This window comes from Rana temporaria, chromosome 2 (genome assembly GCF_905171775.1).
Source record: "Rana temporaria chromosome 2, aRanTem1.1, whole genome shotgun sequence".
NCBI lineage: Eukaryota > Metazoa > Chordata > Amphibia > Anura > Ranidae > Rana > Rana temporaria.
The window spans coordinates 274320644-274341704 of record NC_053490.1 but is presented as its reverse complement, the minus strand read 5'-3'; the positions used below and the strand labels follow the sequence as shown (position 1 = coordinate 274341704).

The 21061-nt window shown below is 44.2% G+C and overlaps 1 protein-coding gene across 1 annotated transcript in view; it reads right to left on the bottom strand.

Moving 5' to 3' along the window:
* Positions 1-19650, bottom strand: part of DCDC2B (doublecortin domain containing 2B) — a 31168-nt gene extending 11518 nt beyond the window's left edge. Inside the window, exons 1-3 of the mRNA XM_040337065.1 lie at positions 19179-19650; positions 7439-7496; positions 4247-4311 (exon numbers count right to left, since the gene is read on the bottom strand). Coding sequence (XP_040192999.1) covers positions 4247-4311; positions 7439-7496; positions 19179-19459 — 404 coding nt within the window. The 5' untranslated portion in view covers positions 19460-19650. The remainder of the gene's footprint in view (positions 1-4246; positions 4312-7438; positions 7497-19178) is intronic.
* Positions 19651-21061: the final 1411 nt, after the last annotated feature.

Below are 21061 nucleotides of genomic sequence, written 5' to 3'. Positions count from 1 at the left end.
AGACACACAGGTCCCAGAAGACAGCGGGACCATTTAGAAAGCACAGCGCAACTCGCAGTAGGAAACAGGCAGTGAAGCTGTAAGGCTTCACTGCCTGTTTCCCTCTAGTGAAGATGCTGGCACTTGCACCCAGAGCCGATAGACAGATCAGCTTGGGGTGCCAACATTGCAGGATCCCTGGACAGGTAAGTGTCCTTTTATTTCATGAAAAATAATACTGCGCATGTGAAGAAGTTATTCAAAAAATTTTGTGTGTGCATCATAAATGTGAGATATTTTCACAATATAGCAAAGAACAAAAAAAAGTGTTGCGCTAAAATAAGTGATAGATCAAAAAAATAATAAAACATTCCAAAAATATCAGTCTCTCAGATGGACCATAATAATCATAAGATCAAACTCTGATTCAACTGTAGATAAAAATGGATCCAAATCCCTCCACCAGGTAAGCATGCCACCACCACCACAGTAAGTTGAACTCTTACTAGAGGGCCTGGACCCTTTATTATGAAGGGCCAAACAGGCTTGACATAATAATCACAGTAGAGATCACCGACAAGGGATGTATGAAGGAACCACATCAGGAACAGTTCCAAAGTATACAAAGGACTCCGCCCATACAGCGACCATATAGCCAGATCCAAACAAAACATAAAATTCTAGATAAGGTAAAACCTCTTACGGATTGAATTTATTAAAAAGTATTGCACTTGCAACAATCAAAGTTAAACCAGCATTGCATAATGTGAGAACGGTGGCTGCCACGGGACATCTGGTCACGTAAAAGAATGCACGATAGCAGGAACAAGCAGCTCAGTCCGACCGGTTTCGTCAGCAAAAGGACTTCTTCCGGGGCATGAGCCCCACTTCCTGCCATCGCACTAAATAAGGAACCAAGCGGTTCAAGCCTCGCTTTCATCTCGGCAGTTTGAGTGAAGAAAGAGGAAGGCAACCAAGCCTTACTCTCATACTAAAGGAAGAGCTCATGTCTCATTTTAAAAATAGACAAATAGAGATGTGGAATAAAACAGACCCACCGCACCTAAACTTGAGAGTCCCAGAGGGGTGGAAAGGAGGTACGTCCACATTTGCATCCAAAACCAATACCAACGCCTCACATCTAGTTTAAAGCGTAAATTTCATAATACCAAATCAAATGGGCTGCAAATATGAATGTTTAGCTACATTCTTAGATACAAATATATAGAAAAAATATATATAGAAAAAATGTATTTCAAAATAAATCCATATAAAACCTACATATAAATCAAAACTAAATTAAAGAGACATATTGCAGACCAAAGATAGCCACAGAACCAAGAAAAATCATGAACTGTCTATGAAGCTATTAAAATCCCAGTCGACGTTTAATCAGTATTTGTAGCTGCTGACTTTTTATTTATTTTTTCCCAGGCTGGAACTCCTCTTTAAAGGGGAGTTCCAGCCTTTTTTTATGTTTATTAAAAGTCAGCAGCTACAAAAAGTGTAGCTGCTGGCTTTTAATAAACAGACACTTACCTGCTCCACGTTCCAGCGACGCGCCGGCCGGGGCTCCGCTCCTCTCCCCCCCTCTCTCCGGCCGGCGTCTTCATTCCAATTGTGGGCACCCGGCCGTGACAGCTTTCGGCTTCATGGCCGGGCACCCACTGTGCATGCGCGAGCGGCGCTGCGCCGTCCGATTGGACAGGCGATCGCCTACAGGGAGGGGCTGCAGTAAGGCGATTAAACTTTCGCCTTACCAGCCCCTCGGCGGAAGGAGGAAGTGGGACAGGAAGTCCCATTACTCCTGAAGCCCCCACTCCCCCCCCCCCCCAAAAAATGACATGCCAAATGTGGCATGTAAGGGGGCGAGGAGTGGATTAAGCGGAAGTTAAATTTTTGGGTGGAACTCCGCTTTAAGAAGGTGCTCCTAACGACAACTTGTTATGTGTATAAAAGACACCTGCCATCAAAATCTCTTTCTTCTATTCAAACCTCACCATCCTAGACGCTGTCAAAGAACGTCAAGGGCCAAGATTTTAGACCTGCAGAAGGCTGGAATGGGCTACAAGACCATCAGCAAGAAGCTTGATGCGAAGGAGACAACTGTTGGAGCAATTATTTGCAAATGGAAAAAAATACAAAATAACCATCAATCGCCCTCGTTCTGGAGCTCCATGCAAGATTTTGCCTTATGGGGTAAGGATGATCATGAGAAAAATGAGGGATCATTCCAGAACTACATGGGAGGAGCTTGTGAATGATCTCAATGCAATTGGCTTTACAGTCACCAAACAAACTATTGGTAATACAATACGCTCTCATGGACTGATATTAGTTGCTAATGGATGGGGCCATGTATTGTAAAATCTAGGATGAGAACCTTCTTCCCTCAGCCAGAACACTGATGATGGGTTGTGGATGGGTCTTCCAGCATGACAATGACCCAAAACATACCAACAAGGCAACAAAGGAGTGGCTCTATAAGAAGCACTTTAAGGTCATGGAGTGGCCTAGCCAGTCCGCAGATCTTAATCCTATAGCAAATGTATGGAGGGAGCTGAAACTTTGAGTTGCCAAGCGACAGCCAAGAAACCTTAAAGCGGTGGTTCACCCTCAGTGACACGATTTTACCATCGAGACAGGCATTGTAGCGCGAGCTACAGTATGCCTGTCCCGATTTTTTTACCCCCGTACTCACTGTGTACTCGTACATTATAGATTTCGGCTCCCGCGGGGAATGGGCGTGCCTATGGAGAGGGAGGATGATTGACGGCCGGCCCTGGCACGTCACTCTCCCTGAAGACAGCCGGAGTAGGTCTCGGCTCTTCACGGCGCCTGCGCACAGGCTATGCGCAGGCGCCGTGAAGAGCCAAGCCTATTTCGGCTATTTCCGAAGAAGCGTGACGCGCCAGAGCCGGCCGTCAATCATCCTCCGTCTCTATAGGCACGCCCATTCCCCGAGGGGAGTCGGTATCTTCGATGTACGAGTACACGGTGAGTACGGGGATAAAAAAATCGGGACAGGCATACTGTAGCTCGCTCTACAATGCCTGATTTTATGGTAGAAGAAAAAAATATATATTTTTTTGGGTTTATAGGGTGAACCCCCGCTTTAAGGATTTAGAGAAGAATCTGTAAAGAAGAGTGGACCAAAATTCCTCCTGAGATGTGTGCAAACCTGGTAATCAACTACAAGAAACATCTTACCTCTGTGTTGGCCAACAAGGGTTTCTCCACCAACTATCAAGTCATGTTTTGCTTGGGGATCAAATACTTATTTTACTCAACTCAATTTATAACATTTGTATCGTGTTTATTCTGGATTTTTATCTATCTAGGTGAATACATAACAGGGCACAAAAGACATATACATATAGGGCCAGATTCTTAAAAGGCTTACGACGGCGCAATGCCATTTGCACCGTTGTAAGTCCTAATCTGGCCCGGCGTATCTATGCGACTAATTCTTAGAATCAGTTACGCATAGATACCCATTAGATATGACAGGAGTAAGGCTCTTACGCTGTCAGATCTTAAATGCAATTTTTTTCCCGCCGCTAGGTGTCGCATCGTCGTTTTCCCCTTCGTCTATGCAAATTAGCTAGTTACGCGAGATTCGCGGACGACGCAGTGATTTTACGACGTTTCCGTAAGCGTAAACTTGCCCCTGCTATATGAGGGGCAAGTTTACGAAGGTCCGTCGTATGCCATGTTAAGTATGGCGTCGGCTTTTTCCGTCGTTTACGTCGTTTTCGTAAGTCGTTCGCGAATACGACTTTACGTCAAGGACGTCGGCGTCATTGGCGTTTTCCGTCGTGAGCTGGAGCATGCGCACTGGGCTATTTTTAGGCCCGGCGCATGAGCAGTTCGATCGTCGCGGGGGCACGCTTAATTTAAATACAAGCCGCCCCCTTTGAATTACGCGGCCTTACGCCGGGCCATTTACACTACGCCGCCGCAAATTACGGAGCAAGTGCTTGGAGAATACGGCACTTGCTCCAGTAATTTGCGGCGGCGTAGTGTAAATGGCTTACGCTACGCGGCCGCGGAATATACAAGAATCTGTATAAGTTATTTGTGTTTTTATGAACCACCATTTCTTATTGCTAAAAAGTACACACCATTCTTATACAGTATACATAAGGTTAGGTTTCACTTTATATCTCTACACATCTGTTAGGATTTCTATGAATGAAGAGATTAACAGTCATTTCTTGAAGTGTTGCCAAAGCAGTTAAAGCAGACAGTATAAGTAAATACTCACTGAATGATACAGGGAAGGTGAGATTCCTCCCTCCAGCGGCCTGTGACTTTTGGCTTGCGGGAGATCTGGAAAGAACAACATTAGGGTGGAACAATATCTCTGCCAACATTAATTATATTGTCCTATGCTTAGTAAATGCCCTTCCTAAATGGTGAAGTCGTTTACCTCTGAACACAGAGGGACTAGATCAACACCCTTCCTGCCGACCTATTTCACACACCTCTCCCTCCTGAACTGTTGACTCATTGAAACTGAGAGAACTACCAAACGTCTGCTACAAAATGATTCAAAGTCTAGAAAACTGATGATAGAGTACGTTCAGCTACTGGATCTCTAAGCTTTATTAACCCATCATGCAATACTGGAACATCAATCTTTATTAAAGGGTCACTAAAGGAAACAAAATGTTTTGCTGAAATGACTGTTTACAGGGTATAGAGACATAATAGTTAACCGATTCCTTTTAAAAATTATTAAAAATAGATAAAAAAACAATCATATAATGTACCTACAGTTTAGTTTCGTTTTTGCTGTTGTTTCATGCTTCTCTACAGAGCCAGAGTGCCAATAGAGGGCAGTGATGCTTTGTCTAAAACCCCTCAGCACCAATCCAGTTTCGTTTTACACACAGTAATCACAGCTCCTTGATTAGTCACCACCGTGAGAAATCTCCCAGTACTGTGGTGATCAGGAAACGGACAACCAGGAAGTGTCCAGAACAGAGAGGAATTACAGCAACATCAAAGCAAAAACGAACAATGAGGACATGAAACCAGGACTGCAGTAAGGTAAAGGAAGCTATTTAGCTAAAAAAAAAAATGCCTTTAGTGACCCTTTAAGCTAATTCTGATTTGTAAGGTATTGATGCTTAATATTAAGCGATAGATATCTTTCCTGCACTACACACCAACTATGATGGCAAGAAAAATGACACTATACCGCGTGTGACTATTTAGAATCTAACAGGAGTGTGTGGTGCATGCTTGGACATGCTTTTTGAGCCTTAGGACGGCTTCACACTGCCTCACTGCGCTTTTGCTAAAGCGCTGCTAACTTGCAGTTTTTGTGCGCGTTAGCTGCGCTTTCCTATAGACTTCAATGAGGACCTACACTTTTGGTGCAGTTTCAGAAAGCGCACCAGAACTCCTGCATGCTGCATCTTTGGTGAACTTTCTGAAACTGCAACAAAACCATGGGACCTCACAAAAGTCTATGGGAAAGTGCAGATAAGCTATAAAAAAAATAAAAAATAAACATTGGTTAGCAAAAACACAGCGGGGCAATGTGAAGCCACCCTTGAAGAGGAGCTCCAGTCATTTTTGTAAAAATTTTAAGTCAGCAGCTACAAAAACTGTAGCTGCTGACTTATATAATAAACAGACACTCACCTGTCCCAGGATCCAGCGATGTGCTCACCCGAGCCCTTTTTTCCACCTGCTTTCCGTACTCAGCACCGCAGTCTGTGAAGACAGCCTGTGGCTTCACAGCTGTGTGCCCACAGTTAGAGAGGAGTTCTAGGCTCTTTCAGCAAAAATTAAGAGCTAGCAGCTACGAAAACTGTAGCTGCTAACTTGTATGATTAGGACACTTACCTGTCCGAGCATCCAGCTATTTATTCAATCAGCTATTGGGTGCTGGCGCCGCCATCTTGACTAAGGGAAACTGGTATTGAAGACTTGCTTCTTCACAGCCGATTTCTTACAGTGCATGCGCGAAGCACGCTGTGCTTTGTGAATGGCTGCCGTCTTCTGGGACCTGTGAAGTGTCCCAGAAGGCTGCAGGGAAAGGAGGGGACCAACCTCCTGGGAGGTACCTGGTTTTCTGGGAGGTACCAAAACCAGGTACCTGCTCCCAGGGCTGGGCTGGGAAAAAATGTGTCCCTGGACTTCATCCAGACCGACCCACTTTCATTTTGAAAACACACACAAAAACAGTATATAAACTATATGCAATTGCGCCAAAAAAGCCACCAGAGAGCCGCCCCCACTTACATCAGGGTCCTCAGAGAGCCTCCCCTTACATCAAAGTCCCCAGAGAGCCACCCCCACTTACATCAGGGTCCCTAGAGAGCCTCCCCTTACATCAGAGTCCCCAGAGAGCCTCCCCTTACATCAGAGTCCCCAGAGAGTCCATCCTTACATCAGGGTCCCCAGAGAGCCCCCCTCTTACATCAGAGTGCCCAGAGAGCCTCCCCCCTTACATCAGGGTCCCCAGAGAGCCTCCCCTTACATCAGAGTCCCCAGAGAGCCTCCCCTAACATCAGGGTCCCAGAGAGCCTCCCCCCTTACATCAGGGTCCCCAGAGAGCCTCCCCCCTTACATCAGGGTCCCCAGAGAGCCTCCCCTTACATCAAAATCCCCAGAGAGCCCCCTTACATCAAAGTCCCCAGAGAGCCACCCCCACTTACATCAGGGTCCCTAGAGAGCCTCCCCCACTTACATCAGGGTCCCCAGAGAGTCCATCCTTATATCAGGGTCCCCAGAGAGCCCCCTCTTACATCAGAGTCCCCAGAGAGTCTCCCCTTACATCAGGGTCCCAAAGAGCCCCCCCCTTACATCAGGGTCCCCAGAGAGCCTCCCTTACATCGGGGTTCCCAGAGAGCCGCCCCCCTTACATCAGGGTCCCCAGAGAGCCCCCTTATATCAGAGCCCCCTTAAACCAGAGTCCCCAGAGAGCCTCCGCCTTACATCAGGATCCTCAGAGAACCCCCCTACACTCACTACTTTAAAATTGTAGCAAAGATATAATAAAATATTTACAAAAATGTGAGGGGTGTACTCACTTTTGTGAGATACTGTATTTCTGAGTTGACCAAACTGTTGAAAGCAATCTGATGCTTTACCAGATAGCAACTCTGTCGAATTCTATGGAAAAATAAGTGATTGAGTCCCCAAAACAATAACAAACAAGGTTTGGGGCCATTGAACATGACTAACAGATTTATGGAGCTATAACATAAAAAGGCAGACCGCTTTTGATCTACAACACAATCACCACTGCAGATTTCATTTCCTGTCATGCTACATTCAGAGATCTTTTGGGCCTGGTTTTTATTCCTAATGTTTTATGTATTTGCTCATGACATAATGTTAGTGTTCTATATCCTATGTGTCTTTACTTTGTACAGCAGCAAAGAAAGGTTTTCAGTACACATCAATAGCACAAGGGCAACCATACATTTTATTAACTTACCTGATGAATGTCTTTGAGTTTAATGTTCGCAGGCGGCTTAACTTCAGTGTGAAGGTAACTGTGATGATATATTAGATAATTGAGGTTAGATATGTAACAAGCTCTTCTATGTAGAATAGAAAGCCTCCTGCTGACTAGCACAAAGTGAAAGAGAAATACAGAGCAACCTACTAAAGCTTAGATCATTTACACCTCACATTTTCCAAACTGCCATACCACATAGGTAAAAAAAAACAAGAGACCTCCAAATTGTCATGAGGAATTGGTCATACAAAGCAAATTCACTTTGATGTAAACGCCGATGTTGTCTAAGAGCAACATATGCAGCTGTAATGAGCATACAAAGGAAATATCGCATTCTACAACAAATAAGTGAGGCCTGAAAAGTAAAGAGGAAATGTGTTATTTCAAATTCTGTAGCTATTGATTGAAAGCCACTGGTTACAATCTGAGCACTATATAAAATAGGGAAAAGAGTCAGGGGTTTTCAGAAAATGGGGCGAGTCCCATTTAAATTAGGCGCGCTCCCGCGCCGGACGTACTGCGCATGCTCCGTCGGGTAAATTACCGACGTCATTTGCTTAGACGTTAACGTAAATGGCATCCAGCGCCATTCACGGACGTCTTACGCAAACAACGTTGATTTTTAATTTTCGACGCGGGAACGACGGCCATACTTAACATGGCTTAAGACAACTAGGGCTCAGCCCTAGTTTTACGCCTCGTAACTCGACGGAAACGACGTAAAGTTAGATCGACGGGCCGTTCAGACGTTCGGGGATCGCCGTAAGTATTCATTTGCATATTCTACGCAGGCCGCAATGGCCTCGCCACCTAGCGGCCGGCCTAGAATTGCATCCCTAAGATCCGACAGTGTAATTCAATTACACCTGTCGGATATTAGGGCTAGCTATGCGTAACTGATTCTATGAATCAGTCGCATAGTTAGAAAATATTCATATTTTGCTGCTTTGTAGACCGAAATGAAGACAGACACAGTTTTTGTTTTATCCAGCTGTATTTACTCAGTGCAACTTATAACATCCAAGTGAAAGATAAAACGCCAACATTTCAGAAATTTTTTAAAATAAAAAACAGGATCACCGATGCCGCGTACACACGATCGGAAATTCCGACAAGAAAAGTCCGATATGAGCTTTTGGTCGGAAATTACGACCGTGTGTAGGCTCCAACTGAATTTTTCTGTCGGAATTTCCACCAAGAAAAATTTGAGAGCTGGTTCTCAAATTTTCTGATGGGAAAGGTTTTTGTCGGAAATTCCGATTGTCTGTATGCAATTCCGACTGAGAAAAATCCTACGCATGTTTGGAATCAAGTCGGCGCATGCTCGGAAGCATTGAAGTTCATTTTTTTCTTGGCTTGTCGTAGTGTTGTACGTCACCACGTTTTTGACGGTCGGAATTTGGTGTGTGTATGCAAGACAAGTTTGAGCCAAAATTCCGCCTGAAAAATATCCACGGTTTTCTTGTCGGAATTTCCGATCGTGTGTACGTGGCATGAAAAAATATCATCACCCCCATGTGTCAGTATTGTGTTGAACCACCTTTTGCTTTAATTACAGCCTTTAGTCTGTTGGGATATGTCTCTACGAACAGTGCACATCTAGATTTTGCAATATTTGCCCACTGTCCTTTGCAGAACTGCTCAAGTTCAGTTAAAATGGATGGTGACCGTTTATGGACTGCAGACTTCAAGTCATTCCACAGATTTTAAATGGGGTTTAAAGTTGTTGTTAACCCACTGTAAGGACGTTATATAATTCACTTTGTCTACTAAGGATATGTGCTCCTGTGTGTGTTTTATAAATACTATACTATATTATTATACCTAATTTCAGAGCTCTGATCCACGCTCATGTGACCTGCCAGCTCTCTTCTCTCCCCATCTGACAGATGCAGCGGGTGGGGCCAAGATTCCCCCGCTGAAGTCAGTCTGGAGGAGAGAGCCGGCGGGTCATGTGAGCGCTGATCGGCGCTCTGAAATTAGGTATAATAATATAGTATAGTATAGTATTTATAAAACACACACAGGAGCACAGGTCCTTAGGAGACAAGGTGGATTATATAAAGTATTACATTTTATTTCAGCAGCAGGAGGGTAGGTGGCGGGCCCTGACACAGGAGCCGACAGGCAGGGAGGGAGGGGGAGAGGAGGACAGGAGAGCTGTGGCTGACGGAAGCATGTAAACTGACCACAGTGTCAGGGCTCAGCAGCCATAATATCCTGTGGCCAGTTTACAAAGGGGAGGACAGAAACTGCCAGGATCAGCTAGGTTTTTTAGTTGTTACAGGGGACCAAATTACACAGCACAAGCACTGTGCTGTATAACATGCTTAAAGGAACAGGATACAATTAATTTTTTTCATTTTTTTAGGTTAATATATGCTTTAGGACTGGGCTCTGACTAGGCCATGCAAGGACATTCACCTTTTTTTCCTTCAACTACTGTGTGGTCTGGGTCATTGTCATGTTCGAAAGGTTAAGCTTCTTCCCATTGACAACTTTCTGGCAAAGGGCAGCAGATTTTCCTGAAGAATTTGATGGTGTTTTGTCCCATCCATTTTTCTTCTATTCTGACAAGTGCTCCAGTCCCTGCTGCAGAGAACCACCCCCATACCAGGATATTACCACCTCCATGCTGTACTGTAGGAATGGTGTTATTTGGATAGTGAGTTACATAATTACATTTTAGTCTCATCTTACCATAACACCTTTTTGCATGTGGCCTCAGAATCTTCGAGGTATGTTTTGACAAAGCGTGACTGCATGTGCCCTTTATTTTTTTTGCAACCTCCCATACAGCCACAGAATTTGTGATATTGTTGTCACAAGCACACAATAACCACTCTTTGCCATAAATTCCTGAAACTGCTTCAGAGTTCCTGTAGGCCTCTTATGCCCTGTACACACGATCTGAATTTCCTTTGGGATAAACTCTGACAGATTTTTCTGACGGAATTCTGTTCAAGCTGTCTTGCATACACACTGTCACACCAAATTCCAACCATCCAAAACATGGTGACATACAACACTACGACGAGCCAAGAAAAATTAAAGGGTTTGTAAAGGATTTTTTTTTTTTTTATCTTAATAGCTTCCTTTACCTTAATGCAGTGCTGTTTTCATGTCCTCATTGTTCGTTTTTGCTCTCAAGTTGCTGTAATTCTTCTCTGATCTCCACACTTCCTGGTTGTCTGTTTCCTGATAAATACAGTACTGGGAGCTTTCTCTCTGTGGTCACTAATCAAGGAGGTGTGATTACTGTGTGTCTAAAACCCCTCAGCACCAATCAGTTTCGTTTTCCAAACCATCACTGCCCTGTATTGGCTCTGTGGCTCTGTACAGCAGAGGCAGGAAACAACATGCAAAAACAAAACTAGAAACTACAGGTACATTATGATTGATTTTTATCTATTTTTAATCGTTTTTTAAAAAAGGAATCAGTTAACTATTATGTCTCTATACCCTGTAAACAGTCATTTCAGCAGAAAAATATGTTTTATTAAAACTCCTTTAAGTTCAATGCTTCTCAGCATGTGTCGACTTGATTCTGAGCATGCATGTTTTTTTCTCCGTCGGAGTTCCATACAGACGAATGGAATTTCAGATTTTTTCATCAGAAAAAAAGAGAACATGTTCTCTTTCTAAGTCCGCCAGAATTTCCGATGGAAAAACTGTGATGGGGCACACACACGGTCGGAATTCCCGATGGGGCATACACACGGTCGGAATATCCGATGAAAAAATTCTGTCTGACTTTCCATCGGAAATTACGATAGTGTGTACAGGGCATTAGTAGCCTCCCTGGCCTGTTTTCTCCTTGATCTTTCATCCAGTTTGGAGCGACGCGCTGATCCAGTGAGGGACTGAGATCTACCAAATTCCTTCCACTTCTTAATAGTAGACTTCACTCTGCTTCTAGGCATTGCTAAAGCATTTAAAACAAATTTGTATCCATTTCCTGACTTGTGCCTGTCCACAACGTTATCCCAGAGATCTTTTGACAGTGCCTTGCCACCCATAGTTGATTGTTTGCTTCAATTAAACTACCAGGGACTGAAATGGTCCAGAAAAGCTCTTTTCATGCTGAGCTTATCAAAATGACCCCAGCGGATCACAGTTGAAAGACAAATGGTTTTGTGTCTCATTGAGAAGGGAAGGTGATTAGCAACACCTGATTGAGTTTACAAGTCATGACCACTCTTTTTTTGTCTTTATATGAGTTTACAAGGGGGGGGGGGGGTATCCTTTTTCCAACTTAGTAATTCTGTTTTTGATTTTTTTTTTCTGACATGTTGGTGATATATCTTTCACTTGGATGTTATAAGTCACACTGAAAAAATAGGATTTTATGCTCACCGTAAAATCTCTTTCTCTGAGCCTTATGCTGGCCATACACTCCACGAAAGATCGTCTGAACGAACTTTCGAAAAACAATCACATCCTGGACAGTGCATCTACCGCATGGTAACGGAGGTGACTGTCGGCCAGGCTACTGCGACTCGGCCCTGCAGACCGGTCCTTATGCAAGCCCTGGAGCGTATAGCTCACCGGCCACCCGTAGAGCGACGGGCACGCAGCTATGGTCGGCACACGCTTGATGGCCGAGACTGGGAAGAATACAAGGATCTGGGATCCAGCCTGTCGCCCAGTCAGCAGTTGATCGAAGATCCACCACTCCTGGCTGCAGCAGAGACGAGGGGTTCCCCCCAGAGGACTCACCACACAGAAACCGTAGTAGATGGTTTAGCTAGCAGAGCTGCTGCCTGCAGAGTGTGTCTGTCGATCTGTGCTCTCCAAAGCTGGGATTGAAGGCTGTTTGTGGGGCTGCAATTTTTTGTCAGTCTTTCAGACTGCTCAGTCACAGCATGTATCTGTTCATCTGCCGTTTTTAAAATGGTCTGATCCATGGTACAATGGCCGCTGATCTGACACTAGGGCAGAAAACCACGGTGTAGCAGAGTAATGCAGCAGTCAGTACACATCAGCAGAAATCGCCAGAAAAATGCGGCTACAAGAAGATGGCCGCCAGTGAGAAAAGAAATACAGCATGGACACCAACATGGGCGACGACAGCATGGAGCAAGACACACAGGAAAGCAGAATCTCCTATGCGGCTTTATACATTGTGCAAGTAAAGAAATACAGCATGGACACACCAAACCTGGCCACCGACAGCATGGAGCAAGACACACAGGAAAGCAGAATCTCTTATGCAGCTTTATACATTGTGCAAGTGAAGAAATACAGCATGGACACACCAAACCTGGCCACCGACAGCATGGAGCAAGACACACAGGAAAGCAGAATCTCTTATGCAGCTTTATACATTGTGCAAGTGAAGAAATACAGCATGAACACACCAAACATGGCCGCCGACAGCATGGGCAGGACACACAGATAAGCAGAATCTCTTATGCAGCTTTATACACTGATTTAGTGATTTATGGTTCCCCCAGTGAAGCTCCCCAGAGGAACCCCTGCCCAGCAGATAACTCAGAGAGCCTAAGAAGGAGGGGGGAGGGAGGGAAAAAGGGGGATAAGGCCCTTGGACTTTGTATTGTTCTAAAGGTCAGAAGCCTGTCAGCTGTATTGAATTAGCATTCTATTGTCTAAAGCAATGTAACCTCTCAGAGGTAGTAATTAAGTAGACTGGGTTATTGTGTACATTGATTACCCCCTGGGGCTTCTGTCTCAATACACAAGTCTTTCTATCCAAGCTATTGGACCAATCCCTGTTGACTATTTCAAGTCCTCATTTGCATGGTCAAGGAGGACCTGAGTGAAGACTGCATACTTTACAATTGACCAATAGGAAAGCGGTTGTTGGGAGTGGGATGTTCCAAATTCTGTATAAAAGTGTGCTGTGTACTTGAAAATAAAGAGTCCTGTTGGAACTTACATACAGCCTGCCTGGTGTTTGTTCTTAATGGGTCCGAATGGCACATAGCTGTAATTCGGATCCCGGAACCTTGGATGACTGGACCATCAGACGTTGCAATCTGCAAGCTGACTCACTGGTAGCAGAGGAGTGTCGGGAGAGTAGGACCTGGGCGAGGAAGGATCTCGTCACAGGGGGATAAGGCCCTTTACTCACCTCTCCAAGGATACCCAGCTCTGTCTTCTTGCTAAAGCAAGGTAGTAGCTACTTACCCTTCCTGTGGGTTTATGCTGGAAGCATCCTGGACAGCACATCTACCGCATGGTAACAGAGGTGGCTGTCGGCTAGGCTACTGCGACTCGGCCGAGTAGACCGGTCTGATGCAAGCCCTGGAGCGTATAGCTCACCGGCCACCCGTAGAGCGACGGGCATGTCGTGGACGACCCAGCACGCAGCTATGGTCGGCACACGCTCGATGGCCGAAACTGGGAAGAATACAAGGGTCTGGGATCCAGCCTGTCGCCCAGTCGGCAGTTAATCGAAGATCGCAGGAAAAACTTAAATAAATAAATAAAAATCCAAATTAAAAGCCTCCAAGCCTTGGGCCTGAAGGGAGCCATGTCTTCTCCTAGTCTAGGCAGAAAAAAACTGAACTGCTTGGTGCAGGCTGAGAGGATATAGTCAGCGGGACCTCACCCTGGGTGGGGCGGTTCAGCTTTGAAGTTAACACTTTCTGCCTAGTCACTCCTAAGATAGGCTATCTCCCACTATGTCAAGACTAAGGCTGTGTCCATCCATGAACGAAAGAGAAAATACAGCTCGGATAAAACAAAAACTGCGTCTGTCTTAATTTCAGGCTGCAAAGCAACATGTGATTATTTTCTATACCCGCTGTAACTGTGTGTGATTTCTGTACATATTTTAGCCTTGGACATTCGGATGTTTTCAATTTGTGTGGCACTATTCTTAAAACAGGAAGTAGTCATTTAGATAAGCCGCACTTACTGTGCCATTTGAAAAAGATTGCACTATCAAGTTGAAGCATGCAGAGATGTTGGCAGTAAAATAGATGCATGTAAAATTATCAGTGCAGTAGTTAGTAGTATGTAATGTACAAGGCAATATAGGAGTACAGTGTTCTGCAGTATATACCGGTTATGGGATAGACACACTTGCTCCCTGCTCTTGATACTCAAGTAGCAAAACCCAGACCTGACCAATGTCACATGGGACGTTCAGTTTATTTTTTATTTTTTAAATAGATGTTTTAACAGGGAGAAACAAAACAGCAGCAAATATTTTTTTCTGCAAAGTTTCGCAGAATGTTTTGTGATAACAAAGCAACCACGGAAATAAAAATATTAACAACACCGAATGAAAAGGGTGTAGAAAAAGTGTGTCTTTTAATGTTCTCTCCTTCCTTGCAAAGCTGAGTTTTAAGTAATGTAATTTTCTTGAATGTGCTTGGATGTATTGTCCATACTGATACTTTTATATAATAAAGGAGTAGAACGTGTAGATCCACTCATTTCTCCACTTTATCTACTGAGGCAGCCTTGGTTTCCATCCTGGCTGAGCTTCAAATATGTCTACCTTTGTTCATCAACATTACACGATGGATTAATAGGATTATGGGTTTACAAAAGAAACGCAAGATTGATTTTGCTATCTTTTCAGCCTGCAGGAAGTGACAAAGAAAATGCATTTCTGTCACATTCAGCAGGTGTGTTTGCACTTTCTAAAAATGTTGTTAGCCTGAAAAAAGAAAACGAATGCAGCCACTGCTCTAAGGACTGATAACGTGCAATATATACACTATGGCCCGGATTCACGCAGAGCGGTGTATATTTGTGCTAGCGTAGCGCATCTCATATGCGCTATGCCGACGTAACATTGAGAGGCAAGAACAGTATTCACAAAGCACTCGCTCCCAATGTTGCGCCGGCGTAACGTAAATTGTCCGGCGTAACCCCCGCCTAATTCAAAGTAGGAAGGAAGTGGGCGTGATCCATTAAAATGAAGCTTGACCCCATGCAAATGATGGGCCGAACGAACGGCGCATGCTCAGAATCACGTCGAATTTACTCCCTAAGATACGACGGCTCAATGCCTACGACGTTAACGTAACCTACGCCCAGCCCCATTCACGTACGACTTACGTAAACTACGTAAAATACGACGGCTGTTCCGTCGTCCATACCTTTGCATGGGATGCACCTCCTATAACTTTACGCCGGACGTACGCCTTACGTAAACGGCGTATACTACTGCGACGGGCGCAAGTACATTCGTGAATCGGCGTATCTCGGTCATTAGCATATTCAACACCTAAATCAATGGAAGCGTCCCTTGCGGCCAGCGTAAATATGTGCCCAGGCTTCCATCCACGGCGTAGGAAACTTACATCGGTCGGATGAAGCCACATTTCAAGCGTATCTAGCATTAAGAATCAGGCGCATAGATACGACGGCGCATCTGTGCACTTACGCGGCGTATAGAATGATACGTCAGCGTAAGTGCTTTAAGAATCCGGGCCAATGTTACCAAAAGTATTGGGACATACCTGCCTTTACACGCACATGAACTTTATTGGTATCCCAGTCTTAGTCCGTAGAGTTCAATATTGAGTTGGCCCACCCTTTGCAGCTATAACCGCTTCAACTCTTCTGGGAAGACTGTCCACAAGGTTTAGGAGTGTGTCCATGGAATGTTTGACCATTCTTCCAGAAGGGCATTTGTGAGGTCAGGGACTGATGTTGGACAAGAAGACCTGGCCCTCAGTCTCTGCTCTAATTCATCCCAAAGGTGTTCTATTGGGTTGAGGTCGGGACTCTGTGCAGGCCAGTCAAGTTCCTCCACCCCAAACCCACTCATCCATGTCTTTATGGATCCTGCTTTGTGCACTGGTCCAAATCATTTGGTGGAGGGGGGATTATGGTGTGGGGTTCTTTTTTTATGGGTTGGGCTTGGCCCCTTAGTTCCAATGAAGGGAACTCTTAAGGCGTCAGCATACCAAAACATTTTGGACAATTACATGCTTTGTGGGAACAATTTGGGGATGGGCCCTTCCTGTTCCAACATGACTGAGTACCAGTGCACAAAGCAAGGTCCATAAAGACTTGGATGAGCGAGTTTGGGGTGGATAAACTTGACTGGCCTGCACAGAGCCCTGACCTCAACCTGACAGAACACCTTTGGGATGAAAAAGAGTGGAGAATGCGAGCCAGACCTTCTCATCCACATCGGTGCCTGACCTCACAAATGTGCTTCTGGAAGAATGGTCAAACATTCCCATAGACACACTCCTAAACCTTGTGGACAGCCTTCCCAGAAGAGCTGAAACTGTTATAGCCGCAAAGGGTGGGCCAACTCAATATGGAACCCTACAGACTAAGACTGGGATGACATTAAACTGGGATATTAATGTGTGTGTGTGTAGCATCCCAATACTTTTGGTAATATAGTGTATAATATAATTTAAATTTCACCTCAACTGACGCATGGGAATTTATATTTTTTATCACAGGAGCTTTTATCTTGATGTTGCTTTCGAAGAATGTTCTGTGTCACGGATGTACTGTATATATTTTGTCTGTATTAGATGTATTACATTTTCAATTTGCAATGTTATGTTGTCGATGTATATTGTTAATTAAAAACCTCTTTTGAAAAAAAAAAAAGAAGTATACAGTGCCTTGAAAAAGTATTCACACCCCTTGAAATTTTCCACATTTTACAACCAAAAACGTAAATGTATTTTTTAGGGATTGTATGCAATAGACCAACACAAAGTGGCACATGATTTTGAAGTGAAAGGAACATCTTGGAACATTTACGGAAAGTTAAAACCCAAAGCAAACGTTAATATATTTAATTTTCTTTTTTTTCTAACTATTTCATCCAGCCAGCAAGTCTGTTGTTTTTCAAAAGCACAAGCTCCTTAGTAGAATGCATCAGTTTACATGGATATGACAAACCATTTAACAATAGCAAGGGTGCTTAAAATAATCCGCTTTTATTTATTGATGTAAAACCTAAATCCTTAAAGAAATAATGTCTAAATAATACAAAAGGTGTGTTACTGGCCAGATTACCAAGTGAAAACAGAGGGGGGGGGGAAGCCAAAGAAAATAAAACCGATACAGCCACCACATCTAATGACTGGTAAGCTGCAATATATTAAATTTTAGATTTTGGGTTTAATCCCGTTTTAACCACTTACGGACCGCCCGCCGCAGGAATACGTCGCTACTTTGAAGAGGAATGCCATTGTTATGGTAGCAGCTGTCCGCTTTCAGATAAAAGTGGTCTCTGCGGCGGATTCGCCGCAAGATCACTTTTATCGGCGGTGGGAGAGGCCCTCTCTCCGATGCCCTCTGCCGCTTACCGGAGGCGTCAGCAGTGGCGGAAGCGATCGATGTTGTCCCTGGATGGGTATGGAGACGAGTGAGGGGAAGATGGCCCCCACCTGTCTCCATATCATTGCATAGCTCTTAAAGGGACATTTTTTTTTTTAAATTACATAAAAAAAAAAAAATGTTTTGTTTTTGTTGCATTTTAGTCTAAATATGGGATCTGAGGTCTTTTAGACCCCAGATCTCATATTTAAGAGGTCCCGTCATGCTTTTTTTTCTATCACAAAGGATGTTTATATTCCTTGTAATAGGAATAAAAGTGACACAATTTTATTTATTTTTTAAAACGTCGGCACAATGGCACGGCTGGGCAAATGGGCATACTGGTACGTCCCCTTTAAATCGCGGCATTGTGGGCGCGCACGTCCGCCACGTGCTCCGTGACCCATGGACTCGATGTCCGCCGGTGTTCTGCGATCGTGTCATTTCCCTGTTCTGCCTAGTTACAGGACAGAGATCTACTGCTCCCTGTGATTGGCAGCAGTGATCAGTGTCTTGTCACTTGTAGCCCAAGCCTCCCCACAGTTAGAATCACTCTCTAGGACACACTTAACCCCTTCATCGCCCCTAGTGTTTAACCCCTTCCCTGCCAGTGTCATTTACACAGTAATCAATGCTGATCGCTGTATAAAGGACAATGGTCCTAAAATAGTGTTAAAAGTGTCCGATGTGTCCGCCATAGTGTCGCAGTCACGATAAAAATTGCAGACCGCCGCCATTACTAATAAAAAAAATTAAATTAAAAAATGCTATAAATCAATCCCCTATTTTGTAGACGCTATAACTTTTGCGCAAACCAATTAATATACGCTTATTGCAATTTTTTTTACCAAAAATATGTAGAAGAATACGTATCAGCCTAAACTGAGGAATTTTTTTTTTTAGCTATTTTTAGGGGATATTTATTATAGCAAAAAGTAAATAATATTGCTTTTTTTTTTATATAGTTTTTTGTTTATAGTGCAAAAAATAAAAACCACAGAGATGATGAAATACCACCAAAAGAAAGCTCTATTTGTGGGGAAAAAAGGACTTAAATTTTGTTTGGGAGCCACATTGCACGACCGCGCAATTGTCAGTTAAAGGGACGCAGTGCCGAATCGCAAAAAATTGCATGGTCGTTGGCCAGCCAAATGGCCCGGGGATTAAGTGGTTAAAACGATCCCTGAAATACTCATGTGAATTGTTCAGCATTGTACTAGTACACGGACATCATATCTAAGTTCTATTTCTCCCGCCTCTTTAAATTATTGATAAGCCTGGCATATCATTACACAATATACAGCAAACACACAAGCTTTGTTCAGGAGTGAGAGAATGATGTTTGATTTCAGAGCTAGCTGGTGTGTACAGTATATACACACCTATACGTAGGGTAGATATGTAAATAAAAAAAGGTTATGCAAGTAAAATATATACTCACTCAAGCTTGCGGAATTTTTCAGTTCCTGCAGCGACATACTGTCCCCGATTCATGAGGTCGCCGAGCTGCGTCACCTGGTGCCCATTGCGTGGTGTATAGATCGTTCGCACCGCAGTTGGGGCTTGGATACTTCTAGTCACTTCATTTAAGAAGGCCTCAAAAGTCACAAATTGCTTTTCGTTGACCACCATCCGGCGACCATTGTGGAAAGGATCCCCATTTCGGTACACCAAGACATTTTTTCCATGTGGGAGCGCGTTTAGCCCCAAAGGGGAGCTCATCCTTGGGTAGTGGCGTGATAAGAAAATTGAAAACAAAAGGCAGCAAAAAGCAGATGATCACTTTGAAAATGCCCTTACTATAGATGAGTGAGCACATATGACAGTTGTAATCCTGCACACAATGCACACTTCTCACACAGCTCTGTGTCCTACATGTCTATCATTTGGTTGCTGTGACTCTTTCTTGTTGCCAGGTGACAATTAGTTACCACTGTGTATAGGGGAAAGGTGGAGATCTCCGAGTTACAGGAGACACGCCTCCTAAACAAGAACTGACGATCATTTTACTAATTCTACACATGTATCTACAAACAGCTGACACTTTACACCTCATCTAATCACACATTGAAAAGTGCAATGATGTGCAGATAGTGTGACCATACACGTCACCTCTCATGAGAACTAGGCTGCTGGGAGATCTTCCCAGGTTACTTTGCATCACCGCTTGGTCTTTTTCTTTTGTCACTCTTTCTTTACCTGATTAGGCTAATTTTCCCTTGCAGCATGTATACTTATGAAAGGTTCTTCTGTCTTCTGCTATGAAAAGGGGTATGATTCCTCCCACTGACACCAAGGATGGGGCACTATTCCTCCCACCGACACCAAGCTTGGGGCCCTTCTCCTTCCACCGACACCAAGGATGGGGCACTTATCCTTCCACGGACATCAAGGATGGGGCAATATTCCTCCCACTGACATCAATGGTGGGCACTATTCCTCCCACTGACACCACAGATGGGCCACTATTCCACCAACGATGAGACACTATTCCTCTCATTGACACCAAAGATGAGACACAATGGATGAGATTTACTAAAACTGGTGCACTCAGAATCTGGTGCAACTGTGCATGGTAGCCAACCAGCATCTAGCTTTAGCTTGTTCAATTAAACTTTTGAAATAATACCTGGAAGCCGTTTGGTTTCTATGGAGACTTTCACCAGATTTTGCTCTTTCCAACTTTAGTAAATAACCTCCTATTTCATTCACAGACACCAGCAATGGGGCACTATTCCCCCCACTGACACCAAAGATGGGGCACTATTCCTCCCCCTGATGCAAATGATGAGGCATTATTCCTCCACTGACACCAATGATGGGGCACTATGCCTCCCACTGATACCCAGGATTGGGCAATACTCCTCCCCCTGATGCAAATGATGGGGCATTATTCCTCCACTGACACCAATGATGGGGCACTATGCCTCCCACTGATACCCAGGATTGGGCAATACTCCTCCCCCTGATGCAAATGATGGGGCATTATTCCTCCACTGACACCAATGATGGGGCACTATACCTCCCACCAACACCAATGATGGGGCACTATACCTCCCACTTACACCAATGATGGGGCACTATACCTCCCACTAACAGCAATGATGGGGCACTATACCTCCCACTAACACCAATGATGGGGCACTATACCTCCCACTAACACCAATGATGGGGCACTATACCTCCCACTAACACCAATGATGGGGCACTATACCTCCTCCTCTTAAACACAGGGGTACTGTGTAATTTTTTTACTGCCACTGACCAGTCTGAGGCATTATTTGCTCCCCCTGGCCACAGTCCGGCCCCACTAAAGTCTGAAGG